At 43.4% G+C, this 18,992-nt stretch overlaps 1 protein-coding gene across 3 annotated transcripts in view; it reads right to left on the minus strand.

Moving 5' to 3' along the window:
• Positions 1–8,555, minus strand: part of pik3r3b (phosphoinositide-3-kinase, regulatory subunit 3b (gamma)) — a 159,290-nt gene extending 150,735 nt beyond the window's left edge. Inside the window, exon 1 of one of the 3 annotated variants that reach the window (XM_070908307.1) lies at positions 8,241–8,555. In XM_070908307.1, coding sequence (XP_070764408.1) covers positions 8,241–8,555 — 315 coding nt within the window. Of the gene's footprint in view, positions 1–8,175 lie in introns of all 3 variants that reach the window. The other 2 variants (XM_070908306.1, XM_070908305.1) reach the window with 2 other exon arrangements.
• Positions 8,556–18,992: the final 10,437 nt, after the last annotated feature.

Consider the following 18,992-nt stretch of genomic DNA (forward strand, 5'->3'; position numbering starts at 1 on the left):
AATAAACAGACAAAAGATGTTTTCTCAACCCTTCACATATGCAGATCTTCTTTTTATTAAGACATTATGTTGTAATGTGTTGTAGCCCTTATAAACTGCTCATTAATACTAACATTGCGGTAACTTGCAGCTGCATAAATGTAATGTATCAAACCCCTGAAACGTGCGACTGCCTCCGAGACAAAAACGAGCTGCTTAAATTATTTTTACAACGCCTCCGACTGCTGAAATTAAAGCGGTCAAATGACTTGTACCCGAGTCTATCGAGAGACTTCAGAGGGCATTAAAATGCAGCGAAGGGGAGGAGGAGGCCGTAAAAAGCAGTGTGGTTTTATAGATGCCTATGAACAGGCTGCAGGACGGGGGGGATACGGGAGAGAAAGCAGATCTCCACTGGTCAGAGCCATTTCTTTCACTCCTTGATTCCTTTTTACACATAAAACCTGGTCCCGAGTCGCTGCACACGGATCAGGGTGGACGAGGATTTACAGGTCTCAGAGTCTCAGCTCCTGATGGCTCCGAGTAAATCTTCCAACTCTGCAGGAGGAGCAGGAACGCCACCGCTGAAGAAGTAGAAGTCGCGCCAGTCCAACAGTAAAAACCAGAAGACACTGAGGTCATGTCTTCAGTATTCTTCCTGGGGTTTTGGGGATTTAACAACTTGGGGGAGGTTAGAGTTCAAACAACGGCTGGTTTAATCGATTAAAAATTACTCTGCAATTACTTTGATAATCAATTAATCATTAAAGTTATATTTTGAAGGACGAATACCAAATAACCACTGGACTTATCTAGACTAAATATCTTTGGGTTTTGTTGGTTGGACCAAACATTTAATCAATTAATCAGGACAGTGATTGTCTGACGAAATTGATAATGAAAATAATTGTTAAATAATTGGTGGGCATTTTTCAAGTATTTTTATACTGAATACATGTAATACTTCTTTTAGGCCAACAACATAGTTTGTATGTGGAGAAAGCTTTAAAACAGATTACAGACCTTTACATTGAGAATTAAAATGGTAACAGCTTTAGTTTACAGGTTTTCTATTAATTTCCTCGAGGGTTTACTGGAGCTTTATCATCTGGTGCCAATTAACAGGAAACTGGTGCCAAGTCCTTCGGCAGTGACGTGCGTTACAATTGTGTTAGTTGAGTTTATAAGCAGCTGTTGTTTTGAGAAGATTTTTTTTTTTTAAAGAAAACTTCAATTTAAATAATAATTGCGAAAACATATATTCAAACAGCTAATTCAATAAATAATACATGAATAATAATAATAATAATGAGGCCCACTTAGCAGTTGTTCTAGAGCTTTCAGTCTTACCACATGTCACCATCAGTCATGATTAGTATCTTCACCTTCCCGTCTACACTGGATTAAAAGCTGAGGTGATGATGTGAACATCTACAACAGCACGACAACCCGGCAAACTCCATCTGCTGATGAAGACCATGTGATACAATCGAAAGCTCGTTTCCTCAACGGCTGTTTCTGAGGCCAAGAACGAACTTTGAGCCTCAGAAAGGTAGAAAAGAGAGACAGAGAGAGAGAAACAGGTTTGAATTCTATTTTTGTTTCCACAGAAATAAAAATCATTACGGCCCGTTTCTGTTTTGTGGGTGTGTTCGTGTTGTTGTGTGCTTATTCTTTTACTGCTGACAAGTAAATCCTCCTCAGCTCAGGAGGAGAAGCCTCTCGGCTCAGCGCAGTGATTCCAAGGCCAATTAGGCAGCCAGTAAAATAAAAGCTTTATTGACAACAGCTCTCCCCGACGGTCCGCCTCGCTGAGCTTCCTGCAGCTCTCCACTCTTTGACCTGAACCTCTCACAGATGTATTCCCAGAACAGCAGGCTGCAGTCGGGATCTGCAGTTTAACAGACTGTGCGGGTGGGTCACCGCCATGCAGCATCAAAGAATTAAAGTGCTGCATCCTCGCGGTCTCCCAGGATCCTCTGCTCCTGTTTTATTCATGGCTGTTTGCCGTGTTTATTTGTATCACCTTCTCCTTTCAGTGAGCGACTCAGCAGCTTCACCCCGGTCATCAATTTAACAGAGGCGCTGTGTGGACCTCCGTAATTGACTTTCAAAACAGGGACAATAAATCTCACCTCCTCCACAAACAATAGCACTTCAGAGATTAAAGACATTAGCATGCAGCGGTGGGTGTGGCAGGAAAAAAAAAAATACTCATGCTTTTAAAAGTAGTTATTGTAAAAGTACTTATTGTGAAGAAAAGTACATGAAAAAATATTTTTCATTTTCATGCTTTCAGATGAGCAAGGATGGAACGAAGGAAGAGAAAATACGTGTCATAAGAAAAAAAGAAAAACGAAAAATGAAGATGTGAAAGGGCTTTTATTTTGGAGGTGCACGTTCTTGTATAAATCACACCATCTGGTTGGCTGCTGCTTATTATTCACCACACTTGTCTATTTTCCATTCTTTTATTAGGACTTTTGTATAAAACCTGAGGCATTTACTTTTTGAAAGATATCTTGTTTATAAAAGTGCATGTTTGAAAAAAATAGTGCAACAATTTACTGTCAATATTACGTTCTTATATATATATATATGTATATATATATGTATACACACACATTCATCTCCCTGCACTATGTAAAGCTGATTATCTGTGTGTGACCTTTTCATTGGCAGCGTGTATTGTCAGTGTGTGTGTGTGTGTGTGTGTGTGATGGGGGTTATATTGACCATATTGAGTAAATTGCAGACTGCGTGTGCCGCAGCAGTTCGTTAAGACGCTCGTTACGACACCCTAATTGGCATGCAGCCCTGGCATCGCGCCGCATGGAGTCGCAGTGAGGGAGGCCCACTGACGCACTGCACCGCAAAGCACTGCTGTGCTGACTTTAAAACAGGAAGCAGGGCATCAGCGTGTCTGTGTGAATGTGTGTTACAGTCCAGTAACTCTTTTTCTTAAATGTCAACAGAATGAAATTATTTCAACCTGTTTCCAGTAAAAATCCACTTGTTTTAGCAATTCTGTAGAAGTTAGTGACTTTCCTGAAACCAGTGCTGTGATCAGACTCCAGCCACTGCATTCGAATCAAGAAAGCGGAGTAAGGAAGTGAGATTAGCGCATATAAAAACACACGAAATGACTTGTTCAGATGGAGGACTGAAGACGAGAATGAAATCAAAGACAGACAGGAAGAGAGAAGCAGCCAAAGGATGTTCTGCCAATTCACAACTGCACATTTCCACATGGGTGACACATGTCAACTCCAACAGAGAAAAAACCCCCACAAACAATCTGCCAGTAGTTTGAGATGATTCCACTTGTGAGAGTCAGTATATTGAATCAAGACCGAATGAAGAAGATGGAAATCCCTAAACAAGTGACATGCTGATTTGTTACGTTGGCTCCAAATGTGTGTTCAGATTTAAATACATTTCTTATTACATTTTAAGCTAAACTAGGTATCACAGAGACAAACAGACAGAAACACCACAAAGATTCCTCTCGTCTCACTTCATCTTCACACTGAGACATGAAGACATCTGTCCTTCAGGTGGCTACGTCTCTTTAGAATAACACTCACACTTCACTGCACAGCATTTACACACACACACACACACACTGAAGGCCATTAGAGTCTAACCAAACAGCTAAGAGTCGAGCTAAATATAAATCTACAAATGAGGCCGCTTAGCCCGGTTAGCTTGTTAGGCCGATGCTGCGATCGCCATCGATCCCCTGAACTCCTCGCACAGCAGCGAGCGCAGCGCTACACACACTTCCACTCTCGTCAGTACACAGCCACAGTGCAAGCCTGGCAATTACTGCTGTGTGTGTTTTGTTCGGTCGTCCCTCCCGCCTCTGTCTCTGTCTCCGTCTCCGTGTGTCTGATCTCTCAGTCATTATCCAGTGCAGCGGCGTTTCATCACCTGCCTGATCACATTGATCCGCTGCCCCGCTCGGCACCGACGCGCCTCTGAAGACACGGAGACACTCAAACTGCCTGGTGCTCAATTAAAAACTGTTATTGCTATTGACAACCTCTGTTTGATATGCATGTGTGTGTGTGCGTCAGGTGAAAAATGAGCCGACCAAACTGAAGGGAATGATGTGCTCTTTGTCGGGCCTCATCGCCTGCCATCTGTTATCTTTATCTTATTTACCTTCCTGCCTATATTTATCTTCAATATATCAGATAGATTTTCATATTATATGCATCCTTTATTATCCAACATGTTATCAGTTATGCAAATGTATTAATCTTACTCACAGACATGCTGTTTTTACACTGCGATTCATTCCAGTTGTTTCTTTGCCGCTTCGCTGTTTAAGCCACTGTCACTGAGACTCAACACTTCCTGTGCAGATGTTTCATATTAAAGTGTATGACATGACCTTGTTACTGTACTGATGAAATTAGAGCTTCGGAGCAACCTGTGTTATCTGAGACTCTGCATTCATTGAATACCAGCTTCTATTTGAGAACTTAGAGAAATAGTTATTTGTGGGTTCTTCAAGAAGTCTTCTTCCTGTGAGTGAAGGAAGGTCATTGAATGTCCCTTGAAGACGTCGAGAAAAGTTTTTTCCGGCGCTGGGAATTTCACTTTCAGGCTTCTCGTTTTTATGCGCTCAAAATTAAAATGGTTTCACAGATTTTCTCTGATTTCAGATGATTTTGGATCTCAGTGGTAAACTGGAGTTTTACAGACACAGCTCTGTTAAACTGACTGACTCTGTATTGGTAGAGTGACCACCTACACAGCTCATTATCTTCAACAGCACATTTTGACGTAAAACCAGAGTGCCAGAGTGCATGTGAGTGTTCTTGTACTTCTATCTTTGTGAGGACCTATTTGAGTGTTAGACCTTCAGCGTAAAAACACTTGGTCCAGTCCTCATCTTCAAAAAGCTGTTCGAGGGTTCAGACTTGGTTTCAAGGTTCAGGTTAGAAGGTGGCCTCTCAGTTCTTGTCCAACACTAAATCTCTCCGCCGTGATGAAATGGAGGATGTTGTGTTACATTTATTTGACTTGACCAAGCTCTTCTGATCAAAGCCTCTGAGCAGAACGTACCCATGACGTCTAGTCTTCTGGTTTACATCTAATTGCATCCCTCTTCACACAAAAGAGCAACAGGGCTCATCTGCAGTTAAAAGACGCGAGCTGCCTTATCACAGGAGAGCAGACGGCTGCATGCGATTAGTCCGTTATATTCAGCCTAAACATTTCTCTTATATACCTGCAGGTATACAGTGTCAAGGAGACCATCAGGGGATTCATTAGCTTACTGTCATAATTAATGTTGTATGGAGCCGGCAAACAGCCCCCCTCAGGGAAGGGTAAGGCGTCAGGTTGGTAAATGTAGGAGGGTGTTCACAATCGCACCGTGTCAGACAGTGTTACACATTGATTAGTGCTATGAGCCCCATTAGAGCTATTACATATCACACCTGATTCAATCAGTGCGGCAACCAGGAGGGAACTGAACTGTTCAGGACAGCAAGAGGAAGAGGAGGGAGGGGGAGACAGAGGGAGGAGAGGAAGAGAAACCAAGGATGTGGAGGTAAAGAGAGAATAAGGAAACAAGGGGAACAAAAAATGTTGCTCAACTTTGGGGTGAGAGCTGAGAGTCATTCGTCTTTAACTTTATATTCTTTGGTGCTGGGCAGGTAAACAGTCGGTGTATCAGAGCTTGTTTGATTCATTGTTAATATAAAAAGAAAATAGATTTGTACATCTCTACCACAAGTCAAGACAATCCTCGCTCTCACTTTGATCCCCAGTTTTCCAGCCGTAGCCACTATACAACATGCTGCACGCCTGCATGGCCGGATGTTGCACACTCACTGACTTACTGCATTATATATGACTTTGTCTGAATTGACCAGTGATCCCTGATCAATCCTGTTCCCGGAAAAAATATAAAACCCTCAGCAGTGTTGTTCCAGAGTGCTGAAAGAGAGCAGGGCGTGCCTGAGTGGGAGCAGTGATGGAGGCTGCAGATGAGTTAGCTTCCCTCTGCACAGGCCTCCCTGTGCTGCTGCTGCTGCTGCACAACTACTGCTACTGGTGATTTGTGACTGCAGGAATGTGGCATGTCAGGCCGACATCATTTATTTAGGACAAAGACATCCCTATGTGGCTACAGGATGCTGGATGGATGGATGGATGGATAGAGGGGCAGAAGGGAGGGACGAGCGGCTCAGCCAGCACACATGCTATAACTAAGAGCATCCACACAGCGAGCAGGGACATATGGAAATGAGAACAATATTTACCCAAGCCTAGAGCGGAGTGGATGTTATTTATATAAGACGCACTGAACCCACTCCCATAAAAAAGACGGACAACCAGACAATTAAAGAGAGCAGAGAGGCGGCAGAAGAAAGAGGAGAGAACATTGCTCTGCGTCTGACCTATTTAGCAAATGAAGAGCCATAAACACAGCAGATCTGAACTCACCCTGCAGCAGACAGCCAGGGCTAAAACAGAGCTAACCACCCCAACCCTGTAAAAATGCTAATCAAAGCCTGCAGGGTTCAGAATAGGTTTTTAAGTGGGGCAGCCTTTTTTTCGCGATGCCTTTTACATTCAAGTCCTCCTCGTCCTCGTTACCGCCTGTTTCTGCTCACTCCTAAATAAATCATCAAAAATCCAGCTGCACTGAACGAACACACAGAGCTTGCACGCTAGTGTACAGTATGCACTCAGAACTGGAGTCAATACCAAGAGATACTGTAAGAGACCATGAACACATACACAGTGGAGAGAGCTACTGGGGCACACTGGGAGTCAATGGTGAGCCACAACACGTCTGAATGCAATAAGAGCTTTTTCAACTTTGATCTTAGTTTTTAAGTTTTTGCAATCATGAAGTCAACATTATGCTATCAAGTCATTATCAACATTCTGTCAATTGACGTTTGGGCTGTATGCGTTCTTCCTCTTCTGCTCTCTCTAGCTCTGCCCAGGTGTGCTACATCATGGAGGTGCACCTGGCCAGGGCAAGATCTACTTCAAAGATCCTGAACCAGCATCAGAAAGGAGTCTTCTGGCGTGGATATTTTCAGGATATTTTCTTGGGGGACTAACACGCCCAGTATGGGCTGAACCCAGAGAAGAAGAGGCGATACTGAGGCCCGGTAGGTTTCACGCAGAGCTGGTATTTGACTGAGGGGTTTGGTTGGACTGGAGCTTAAAGATCTGGGTAGATCAACACAGCAGCAGGTTATCAGCTGATCATTCGCCCGATGGACAGGCCTGCAGGCAGTGAGGCTAGGAGGTGTACACTATGTACTAGTAGTGACAGTGCATGTTTGTGGTTTAAAGGGTCATTTCGCCCAAAGCATCTACCCAAAACTACCTCTAGTGGTCTAATGCTTCAACTGAGGTACTGACAGAATTGCAAAGTATATTTCATCTCTTTGAGCTCCCTCACTTCTGTTGTGCACGGCGTTGTGGAATAATAGAGTACGTCAAGACCAAACTTGAATAATTCTAGTTGCACTCCGGCATTGTAAGTACTCTAAATGTTGTGAATATTGAGTAAATGCATGTTGAGGTACGTTTGTGAATCCTACAGGGTCGAACAAGTATGGTGTTTGTTTTGATTAGTGGAACGTGTCACAATGACCTCGTGTTGCAAATCGCAGCAAGTATCTTGCACATTTTCTGAAATGGACCCCAGGACGGCGGCAAAGACGCACAAGGCAACCACCTCAGGCCTGGACCACCCTGACGCACACAGAGCTTTAGTGTCAGCATGATGGTTTTGTGAAGGTGATTGAGATGCGGGGGGGTCCTCCAAAGGAAAATCTCAGGAACACAGAGGCCAGCCCTGATAGGCCCACATACAACCACAGACAGTAAGAACGGACCTGCAGACTTTTCATTCCTCCAACCCTGAACTCAAGTTCATGCTACACAGTAATTTCTTACTCCGATCAAACAACTCCAGCAGGCAGAGTTCACAGTCTGCAAATCAAACAGCATCACCAACATGCTTCATAGCAACTGAACCAGACTCACACACACACACACAAAAATACTTGACACATATTGAAGTCCAACATCAGGTTTTACAGCCCAAACTGACTAAATGTTTTTGTCCTGTTGATTACAATCCAACTGATCAGCCACCAAAAAGATCCAAACAGAGAACCCAGAGAACCCAGAGAACCCATCCACATGAACTGTTCTATCCTGTTGGGGCAGCACTCACCTGAAGCAGCAGCTGCTCCAGGAGGCTGAGCCCCCACAGCGGTCTGTGGCCCCCCCGGGGTCGGTGGTACAGGCCTGGGCCAGGATTTAGCCGCAGGAGGGCTGATCCTAACCACCCCGACGTACTCCACAAAAGTCCCTGGAAAGTCTCCCTTCTCCTTGGTCCTCTCGTTGGTGCCGTGCAGCCAGCCCTTGGGGCTCCGCTCGTCCCCTTCCTGGTAGTCTAGCCCCGCCACCACCATCAGCGAGGCTTTGGGGACGGTGAGCAGGTCGCCCGGCTGGAGGCTGATGTCATCGCCGCGCTCCCGCTTGTACTCAAAGAGCGCCCGGTACTGGAAACTGTCAGATGTCATGGCAACAGAAGTTCACTTCTAAAGCCAAGAATACAAATGTTGCCTGAGATTTGCTTACTTAAAAGTGAAATCAACTTCTTGAAAAATACCAAACGGAAACTCTGTTAGTTCAAAATCCCTGAGGTGAAACTGGAACTCAACCTAAACCTGGGAAACCTGTACTGGTGCCTGAGATTTGCTGTGTCGTGCTGACTTGGATGACACAGTGGAAAATATAAAAATCTGATCCCTGAGGGTGAATTCGACACCTTCTTTAGTCCTACAAACCCCTGAAGAGCAGGTCCATTCTTCTTAATCCAAAAATATAAGTCCTCCAAGAGCAATGAAACTGAACTTATCGGTCAGCTGGTCTTTGCTTTAAAACTGCAGATTTGGTTAAATCTCCATGCATTTCTTTAAAGATCCACAGTATGAATCCACCCGTCAGTCACAGCTCTCCAGTCTGAGGCCTGCAGGCCTTTGTGATCCAAATGGACAGACAGACTAACCGGCCACCACACTGAGTCTGTGATGGGAAAAGAAAAGGAGGAGGAGATGGAGGGTGGAGGCTGGGTGGTCTGGAAATTGGAGGGTGGCACAGTTCTCTAGGACGGGGCGACCTCCAGACGATGCCCCAAAGCTTCTGCAGGTTCTTCCGTTGTACAGAGCTTAAACTGAGTGTACTGTCACGTCAGACACCCACGCACACACACACATATACACACTCACACTCACACACACACACACACACACCTGAGGAAATCCACTGCAGTGCAGAATTTGGCTTCTTATCGGAGCGCCCCTGTGTGCACTCTTCTGTATGAAATGCTGCTGCCTCGCCGGTCCTGTGTGTGCAGCTTCCTGACGCAGACAGAAGCTCCTGCAAACTTCAAATGGAGTTAAAATGTTAACATCACACACTTTTAACCACTTTCACATTCACATGTGAGAACATATTGATTCAGCTCAGGCCTGAAAGTCTTTCTAAGTAAATAAACATGATGCACATTTGAGAATATTATAACTCAAATGCACTCAAAGACACTGAGACTATCAGTAACACCAAGCGTGACGAGGCGAATATGAACTTCAGACAGACAGCGTGCCCGACTAAACTCGCCCTGCGCCAGTCTGCCCTGCTGTCTGCTGCCCGCAAACACGCCGCAAACTCACCGTTTGAACTGCACGGACGAGCTCTGGTCCTCCAGCGGCGCCTCGGTGCGCGAACTGTCCGCTTCGACACGACCTGAACCCCGCAGTGCGAGCCCAGACATCCGTAAAGCCCGTCAGGATAAATGGATGGCGTGGCTGGTCCCGCAGACAGGCAGCCTGTTCGGTGCTGTAGTGAGCGGCAGTGCTGATGTCAGTAAACCCCTCCTCCTCCTCCTCCTCCTCCTCCTCCTCCTGCCGTCTGCAAATTATGCCAGCGAGCGGCGGAGACGGGACGGGTCGGCGTGGCGCACCGCAGCTGCAGAAAAACACCGCGTGACCCGGTGATGATGATGATGGTCGTAGTTTGTGCTGCATTTGTGATTTCATCTTTTAACCCGAGCTGTTGTTATTAAGTTACAGAGGCGGGAGGGCGGGAGAGAGTACTGGATGTTCAGAAGCTGCAGAGAGGTGATGAATTATGGAACAACTCTGTGACCTGGAAAAGAGCCGCTGCATGTATCCCAGTGCCCGGGAGTCGCATTTTAGGACAAAACGAATGCATGGAATAAATAATATAGGGTGGAGGGATGATACTTGGAGGTGGGCGGTGGGAGAACAGTGCAGTCTGGGTCGCTGTCTCGTGCGCACATGACGCAGCAGCAGACAGAGGCAGACTGCTGCGTCATCGGGTGCGCACAGTTTGGAGCCGCAGAGCACATTTAGGTGCAGACTAAATTTAGCCGGAAGGAGAGGTGCAAGCCTCAACTGCTGTCTGACAAAACCAAAAGAGAATAGTGAGATATGATAACAATATGACAAGTTTCAGATAAAGAATGCTGGACCTTTCAAAATAAGGCTCCAATGTGCTCTATGATGCCCCTGTATTTGTTTGGTGGATAGTTGGTCTTTATGTCATTTATGCATCCTAATTTGTCAAAACACTTATATTTACTTTCTCACAATTGTCTTTCAGTTTTCCTGCTTATTCTGAATCTATTTGCTCAAATGAAAGTACTGATGATAAAATATGGCCGCCAACAGTCATGACCTCTCATCTTGGTTAGGTATTATATGCTGCCCATTATTTCTTTCTTTATTAATAAAACATTTTAAGGCCTCAAGATCAGGTAATAAAACAGGACGGCCTGGTCGGCCGGTCATGTCACTTCATACTGAGCATGTTCCCAGACTCCCAAACAAAGTTACAGTTGATCAAATTAATACAAACCAATGAAACTCTCGGGCCCAAATAAAGATGCTATTTTCATCTGGTACTTTTTTCATGATTAAACTCTCATGATGTTATTAGGAATGTGAACGTGCCCAGAATAAAAAGTATGAAATATTGTCTGGCAATTGTGCATAAAAAGACAAAATCAAAACCTTCTGAGGATTCATCTAAAGCTGACATTTAGCAAGCAAGTACTCTTAAAGTCTCATAGCTGAGGACGACATGTTAACAGCATGTAAATATAATGGCAGCTTTGGTTTGTCAACAAAATAGTTCCAACCTGTTGCTCTATTTCAACACCAGTTCAATAAAGACGGGACAGCATGCTAGCGAGACAGCTTAGGAGTGGAAGGAAGGTGTATTTTCTATCTTTTGATAGAGTGACACGAGCAGGCTCTTCCTGTCTTGACGTGAAGTGAAGATGTGTCCTCGATGTATCTCTGTTTGGGATGAAACTGTTATTTATCCTCTAACTGTGGAGAAGACGGTGAACACGAGGATTTCCTAGAATTTGACTGTTTCTCGACTGATGGAAGTGTACTTCTGGTATTTTCAGCTCGTATAACGATATAATTTACTTGTATAATAATGATCAAAACCAAACTTTAAAAGTGTTTCATATAAAACAACAAAACAGTACATCATAAAAGAAGAATCTAACATGTTCAGTATAGCAAACAAAATGAGGGATCAGGAATGAAAACTTTGATACCTTTAGCTTGAGGAGGCCTTTCAAGTAAAAACTGCTTCTGAATTATTGAATATAAAATCAGGCATAGCCACTGCATGTCTAAGCTAGCCTGGCATATATTGTTCAATAATATATGCCAGTTATACTCTACAAGTTATAGGACAGACTTTGTGAAAAGTTCCCTGTATGTCCATGTTTTCAAGCAAATATCTGTATATGAGTGAATACATGATGGTGTCAGTGCAGGGATACAAGATACATTCATTGGACATTTTTAGTTTTGTCTAAAATGTATTCATGGTGTATTATTTTCCTATTGTTGAATCCTTATGAATTCATATATTTTGAGATTTTGCGATGGTTTTTCTGAGCCATCATTTGCTCACAGTTTAAGTAAACTGGATTACTTTTGATACCGCAGAAAACATCTCAATTTGATTCTCAGCATCAATCTGGTTCGTGTGCGTCAAACTCCCAAAGGACTGTCATGGCAGCGTCGTCCACTAACACAGTAAATCTCTGTCATTCAGTCTGCAGAAATATATGCAAATGTAAAGTGACAGAAATCAACAAAGCACTAACTGAGAAATCGAGAAGATGTAATCAGGATAATACAGACGTTTAGTCATGCTTGTGTCTCAGTGTCAGACGGGGTTGATTGTCTTCTTTGTGGCTCTCGAGCTCACGTCTTCCTCTTTGTCTTATCTGTCATAGCCACGGGCCAATCAGAGGGAAGACGATCTTCACGAGAGGAAAGTGTGGCTTCCCAGAGGAGATGGAGGCTAGTTGTCCCAGATTAAATGTGTCAGATTATACAGGCATCATCCACCTCTATCTCAGTGAGAGTGTGCGGCTACTGCCACATGCAAATAGTCTGTGTACACACAGCAGGGTTCCCATGGAAGCACGAGAGAGTATTGGCTGTAGGCAAGGACAGAGTACACATCATGGCAGACAGATCAGTGTTTGTCCACACTCATGCTGGTTGACTGTTTCATACAGTGCTTGAGCATTTAATCAACATCACAACATTTTGAATGGGATGAGAAGGTCCAAGAAAGGGTTGAATAGTGGAAATTGATATTTGATATTTCAAGGGAATTCTCGCCTTCATATACCAGAATAATTCAGTACATGTAGCGCAGCATTCTGGATCAACTGCAAAGTCTTAAGGGACTTATTGGGGCAGCCTGATGATAAGGAATTGCATTAATCCAGTCTAGAAGATACACATTTCCTAATCAAAGATTACTCCGAGATAACCGTTCGCTGGTGCTGGAGGCCAGAATAATGCCGTCTAGAACTGTATCTTTAGGTAATGTGTTTCAGAGGTGTTCAGGGCCGAAGTAAAACAAAAAATATACAATATATTACCCAATGTATTATTATTACCCAGGAGAGAGGCACTGTTGCGCACAGGGTACCTTAAGCTTGTTGGTGTTTGAGGCCAAGTACAGTAACTTCAGCTTTGACGTCAGATAATTGCAGGTCATCCAGGTTTTTAAGTCCTTAAGGAACGCTTGAATCTTAGCTAACTGGTTGGTTTCATCTGGCTTGATCGATACATATAATTGGGTATCATCTGCATAACAATGAATGAGTGTTCCCTGATAATATCTATAGTACTGGTCCAAGCACAGAACGTTTGAACTCACTTTGGATTGCATGGACGGTTCATCGTTAATATGAACAAACTGAGATCGATGTGATTAATAGGATTTAAACCGGCTTGGAGCAGTTCCTTTAATTAAATGTTCCAGTCTCTGTAATAGGATGGGACCATCGTTGTCATGGCAACCTGATATGGTCAGAGTTCACTCACACAACCTCAGTGTGTGTGTGTGTGTGTGTGTGTGTTTGAGTGTGTGTGTGACAGCTGCACGTCTGAGTGGCCTTTTTCACCCGGCCGTGACCTTTGGTTTGATCCCGTCTGCATGTGGAAGCGTGTCCTCATCAGCGCATGTGAGCGCACGTCGCGACCTCGCTACAGCTGACGTTTGGCAACTATAACGAGATGCCTTCACAGAAGCAACAATGCCCTGCGGATCCACACACACACACACACACCTCATTTATATAACCCCCTCTCCGTGCTCTGTGTTAGGATGTGCTCCAGTGAGCAGCAGGGGTCAAGAGCTCATTGGTGGCCCAGGAGCGTTTGCTCCATCATGAACTCGCTCGGCATGTAGCTCCTCTGCCACGCCTGGAGAAACCCGCCAGATAAGACCTCGCTATGTTGTCAATTCAATTACTCCCCATATTACTGCAGGGAACATTTGTTTTCCTTATCATAGGCAAGCATGCGTTTTGAATTTGCAGAGAGTCGAAGGAAGGAGCAGGGAGGATGTAAATATACAGAAACACCTGGATTAGTGACCAACCTCAGGCCAAATTTGGTCACAATCTGAGACGAGCGGCGGGACGATTACAGAGTTTAATCTGTGGGATTGTGTGTACATTTTGCTGAAGGCTGTGAGTATCCAACTAGGTTTGCTCACAGAGACATGTTTTATACAGTCTTATTACAACCTGAACCTTATTTTTGTACTTTGGGCCATTATAACATTGCACTCATCATAGTAACTGTGAAGGTCTGGGAACATGGCGACATCCCTGCAGAAACAGGAGCAGGTTGGAAACAAATCAACAGTTTATCCAGATTACCTAAAGCACTAGGTGCGTTTCCATCCTCCTGTTTTAATGCACATTTTCAATTTGCACATAAAAAAACCTGACTGGAAATTCAAAAAAAAACAATTCGAACAAAATATTGCGTTCAGTAATTCACACTTTCTACTGATGATTTTCAGGAAATTCAGTTTAAGTGCTACATTTGGAAGGAAACCTGGCCACTTAAAATGAGAACAACTGAAGTGTTGTTAATTAATAATTGCACTCAATTATGGTACGCACGGGAGGTGAAGCACAGCTGAAGTCAGTCTGTAAACTGTGATAAAATAACTTTCTGTCGTTTGGTTTCATGAACTGTATGAGCTGCGCGTTTCATTTCAACATCGTTTACAACATATAATGGCTCTTGAAACCAATGCTGTTCAGTGAGGGTCTTTGGTCACTCTCCATGCGAACAGGTACACAAGTTATTCTGGGTGTCTTTTGTTGAATAACTTGGGTGGAACGACTGAAACAAAAACAGACATCCGCTCAAAGCTGGACTCCTGAGAGGAGCCACGTCTGCGCTCATCATACCAACCCTGCTCTCCATGTGATTTATGTCTGTAACATGAGATTAGACTGGCAGGTAAATGTCACTTCATATCAAATCTGCTTCCAGGTGACCCACTTACACAACATGATTGAAGTATCAGGAAGCAGGATGTATAGCTCTGCTGTCACGCAGAAACTTCATACATCCTCGAAGTGGAGGAAAACTGATTTTCTCCACGTATGGATACATACGTTTGATATTTCATTTAAATATGCAGCAGTTCTGCTCTGTTCCCAGAGGCTTGAAGTGTTCTCTACACCTGGTCGGCGACGCTGGATCTCAATTTTGAGGGAAAAGCACCTGCCTCTGGAGATCATCAACCATGTGAGGAGCGTTCAAGTGGAAAAACGAGTGGCAAGTGCTGCTTGAAATTGGCACAGATTCCCAACAGCATCACAATTTTCCTACCTCTTTAAATCCCTCACCCTCCTCCTCCTCCCTCATCAAATCCCAAACAGCAGTGTGAAAGATGTGCAGAGTGTGATCCTCTTCTGATTCACCGCCGACGGGAAAAACTGGAGAGAACAGATGGACGGAGAGCTGGAAGAAGGTGATGAGAGGGTGGAGAAGATGCAGATGATGGAAGGCGAGGAGAGAGATTGAGAGGGGTTTTTTTAAACTTCATTTTCCTTGAGTTGTCCTTTTATATCATTTTATCCTATTTATTTATTTTATAAAATTACCTTCAGAAGAAGGTGAACAGTGACAGCACTGAGTGTACTGAAAAAGCTTCGTTCAAACACCGTCGTCAGGCATTAAACTCACAATATGAGTAAAACAACGTCTCCGTGCAAAAAAAGCAGCTGAAAATGGGATCAATTCATACAAACCAGAGACATTTACACCATCCTTAATTGACAAACTTAGGTGAGCAATGTATCTCAAGATCCCCAGAATACAACAGAAACCTAAAGATATAAAATAGGTATAATAAGAGGAGGGGGGGGGGGGACCAGGACAACAACAAGCCAGGTATCCTGTCCAAACTACGACAAACACAAAAACAACTGAATGGAAGTTTACTGTCGTCTATATGTAGCTTGTATAGAGCCTGAGAGGTGTCACTTGCTTGTTATTAAGCTTATTGCTATCAACTATTGCTTAATAACTGTAAGCAACATGGATCATTCTATTAAGTGTGTGTGTGTGTGTGTGTGTGTGTGTGTGTGTGTGTGTGTGTGTTGGTTATGTGGATGAGACAGAACAGACTAAGCCAGAATTGTGTCATTTTTCCACGTATGAAATGTGATGAATGTGATCCATTTTTAAACTCACTTGTTTGATGAACGTGTAGGAAACAGGGACCTTTAAAGAATCCATCGATGTTCAGTCACCAACACATGCAGGAGGTGTGAAGAGTGTGATGATGAACAACATGTCCAGGCCGCCAACAGGAACACACGCTGAGTTTATCTGAATTCATCAGGGTCTTTGTCACGTGATGGACTCATGGTGAGTCGTGACCATCTGAACACCTGGAAAATATCACTTGGACAAATCATCAACATTTCATCCTTTAAATCTTGGCAAAAGAAGACGGACTGTGAGGACTTTGACATGCTTGGTCTTGTAATGCCCTCTTGGAAGGAGTCAGAGCCTGAATTAGGATGCAGCACGTACTGCATGTCCGGCCCTAATCCCATCAACAGTAAAGAATTCGGTATTTTACAGTAAACACTGTACAGGCTTCCTCTCTGTAAAGACCCTGAAAACTGAAGGATAACAGGATGGACAGGAGGGAGGGAGGGAGAAAACAGGCTGTTTATGTGCAGGATCACAGCAGGTGGAGGTGTCTGCCCCCACTACTGCATCTGAGAGGGAGGGACGTCAGCATCACAGCAGCCTGATCTTTGTCTAACCCCGACCCGGCGCTGCGACAGCCTCAACACAGAACCAGACAAGTTCATTAATGCTGCAGTTTCTACGACTGGGTGTTGTTTTGCAAGATTGGATAATTGGTGGAAAACAAATGAAAAGTGTTGTCGGTGAACATTTTATTGATACATTCAGTATCAACATCTTGCGACTTGCCACAATTGACCACATTTCCAAATTATGTTAATAGGAAGTCGGCCAGTTTCCTCCAAAACCTGTTTGCTGTCGCAGATCAGTTGGATATAAATGTTTTAGGAGAGGTCACAGAGTTCAAACCAGAGCTAAAAAGGAGAGTGAACAATGCACTTTCATTCATCACGTGGACACAAACACGAGTCCGATGGGATGATCGTGCTGCTCTGTGTCCGCTGGATGTCTACATACTGAACATGTGCTGCTTTTTATCACTGCTGTCGGAGATTATCCCCCGTCATGCTGCAGCTAACAGCTATATTCAGACAATAGTGTTCTTCCAACTTAATGGCAACACGTTGGAAAAGGCTCTTCCCTCTTTCAACATGACAATGGCCAACGGTTCTCCCAGTTTGGAGTCCGGTTCCAAAACCTGGTCTAAAGCTTAAAAGCAGAAGAGTGCAGGCCGCTAGCAGCATGTTCAGTTACCACATATGGGCGTAATGTTTGGGCGTCCACATACTTTTGGCGACGGCGTGTTGTATGTTAGAGATACTGTGAATGTGTGCAGTTACATCATGATGTTAACATGACACGGTGCTCATTATGAGCAATTACACAGTCTCCCATCAGTGGTGTCTGACACTCAGTACCAACACACTCATCTTCTCATCTTCCTGATCTTTTCCTTTGACTCCCTGCTGTTATTTCATCATGCTGCGCTTCCCCCCCCCCCCGTAAAAGTTCATTAACCACATAATTATTAACGCAGCACAAAATGAGCGAACAACTCTCATTTGAGAAATGAATTAGGGTAAGCTTAATAGTTAGTCGTGGCTGAAGAGACTTGAGCTCAGAGAGATTTGGAGAGAACATCTTGTTTTCTAAATGAGCAGTTTTCGTGGATGATTTGTGTCATAAATATGCTGTTTTTGTCTTGATCTTTTAACACTTTGCTGTATGTCTTGTCAGTTTTATACTCTGGTCCTGAGTACGTACAGTTTTATTTCATTTCAACTGTATTATTTACAGTTAAAATGACAAATAAACTTGAACTTAACGCTTCGCACTGAGTTACTGGTTGAACTCACTGAACTGTGGATTACACCGAACATTTTTAATGAATGGCCATGTTTGTTAGAAGCTCCTTTCTGTCTCTTTATAAAGGACAGATGTGAGTGTAACAAGTCACTTTTCAGTACTTCATGCTTGTTGTTTACACTGGCTTTTTGTTTTTCTTTCTTTCTGTGTTTCCGTTCTCTTTTACTTTCCCTTTCTCTCCTTTTTCTTCCTCCTGGCTTTCCTTCCCCCCTCTCTTCTTTCTTTCTGTCAAGCCCTCCTTCCTCCCTTGTTCTTTCATTCCTTCTATATTTTTTTCTTTACTTTGTTTCTTTCTGTCACTTTTAACAACTTTTGAATAAGCTAATGTTAACAATTTGTGGCGGTCCTACCACAAGTATTTTACTTTTCACTCCAGTATAATCTCTAAACACAATTTCTGGTTAAGCATGTTTCGTTGTATTCTGGTTTACAGTATGACATTATGTTGCCAGGTTGAGTGCACGCATTTTAGTTAATGATCAAAGGTTTGAAGAGAGGGTGGTTTGAAATGTGTTAATATAGTTTACCTGGTTTTCTTTGTTTCTCCACATGCTGCTGCTGAGTCGTCTGCCCAAAAGATGAGCTGAAGGTTCAGGAAGACTTTTATGCTGAAAACAGGAAGTGGGAGAAGCCAACTGTGGTGGGCGGGGGAGCTCTGGACTAGATATTCTTAAAGAATGGCAGCATGTGGATATTTATTTTGGGTTTTATTAGTATTACCATTTTCAGTATTTACAATTACTGTTAGTTTTATTGGTACTTTATTGGGTTTATTTTGGGTGTTTATAATTGTATTGAGTTTTGTTATCTAACCCCCTTGTGTTCATGTAGGCAAGCCTATGGGTATATATACCCCTCTTTTTTGTGTCATTTGTAAGGTCAGGTTTGTTAAGTTCAGACTTCTGTTGGATTATTGTTTTGTTGACCTCAGTCTAGTTAAACGGCCCAGCTTTAGTATTTGTGCTTATGTGTTTTAAACACTTGCAAATAAAGCCTTTACTTTCAAAAATGATCCTTGTGTCCCACAATTATTATCTCAATTCTAAATAT

The sequence above is a fragment of the Enoplosus armatus genome, chromosome 7 (assembly GCF_043641665.1).
Source record: "Enoplosus armatus isolate fEnoArm2 chromosome 7, fEnoArm2.hap1, whole genome shotgun sequence".
Lineage (NCBI taxonomy): Eukaryota > Metazoa > Chordata > Actinopteri > Centrarchiformes > Enoplosidae > Enoplosus > Enoplosus armatus.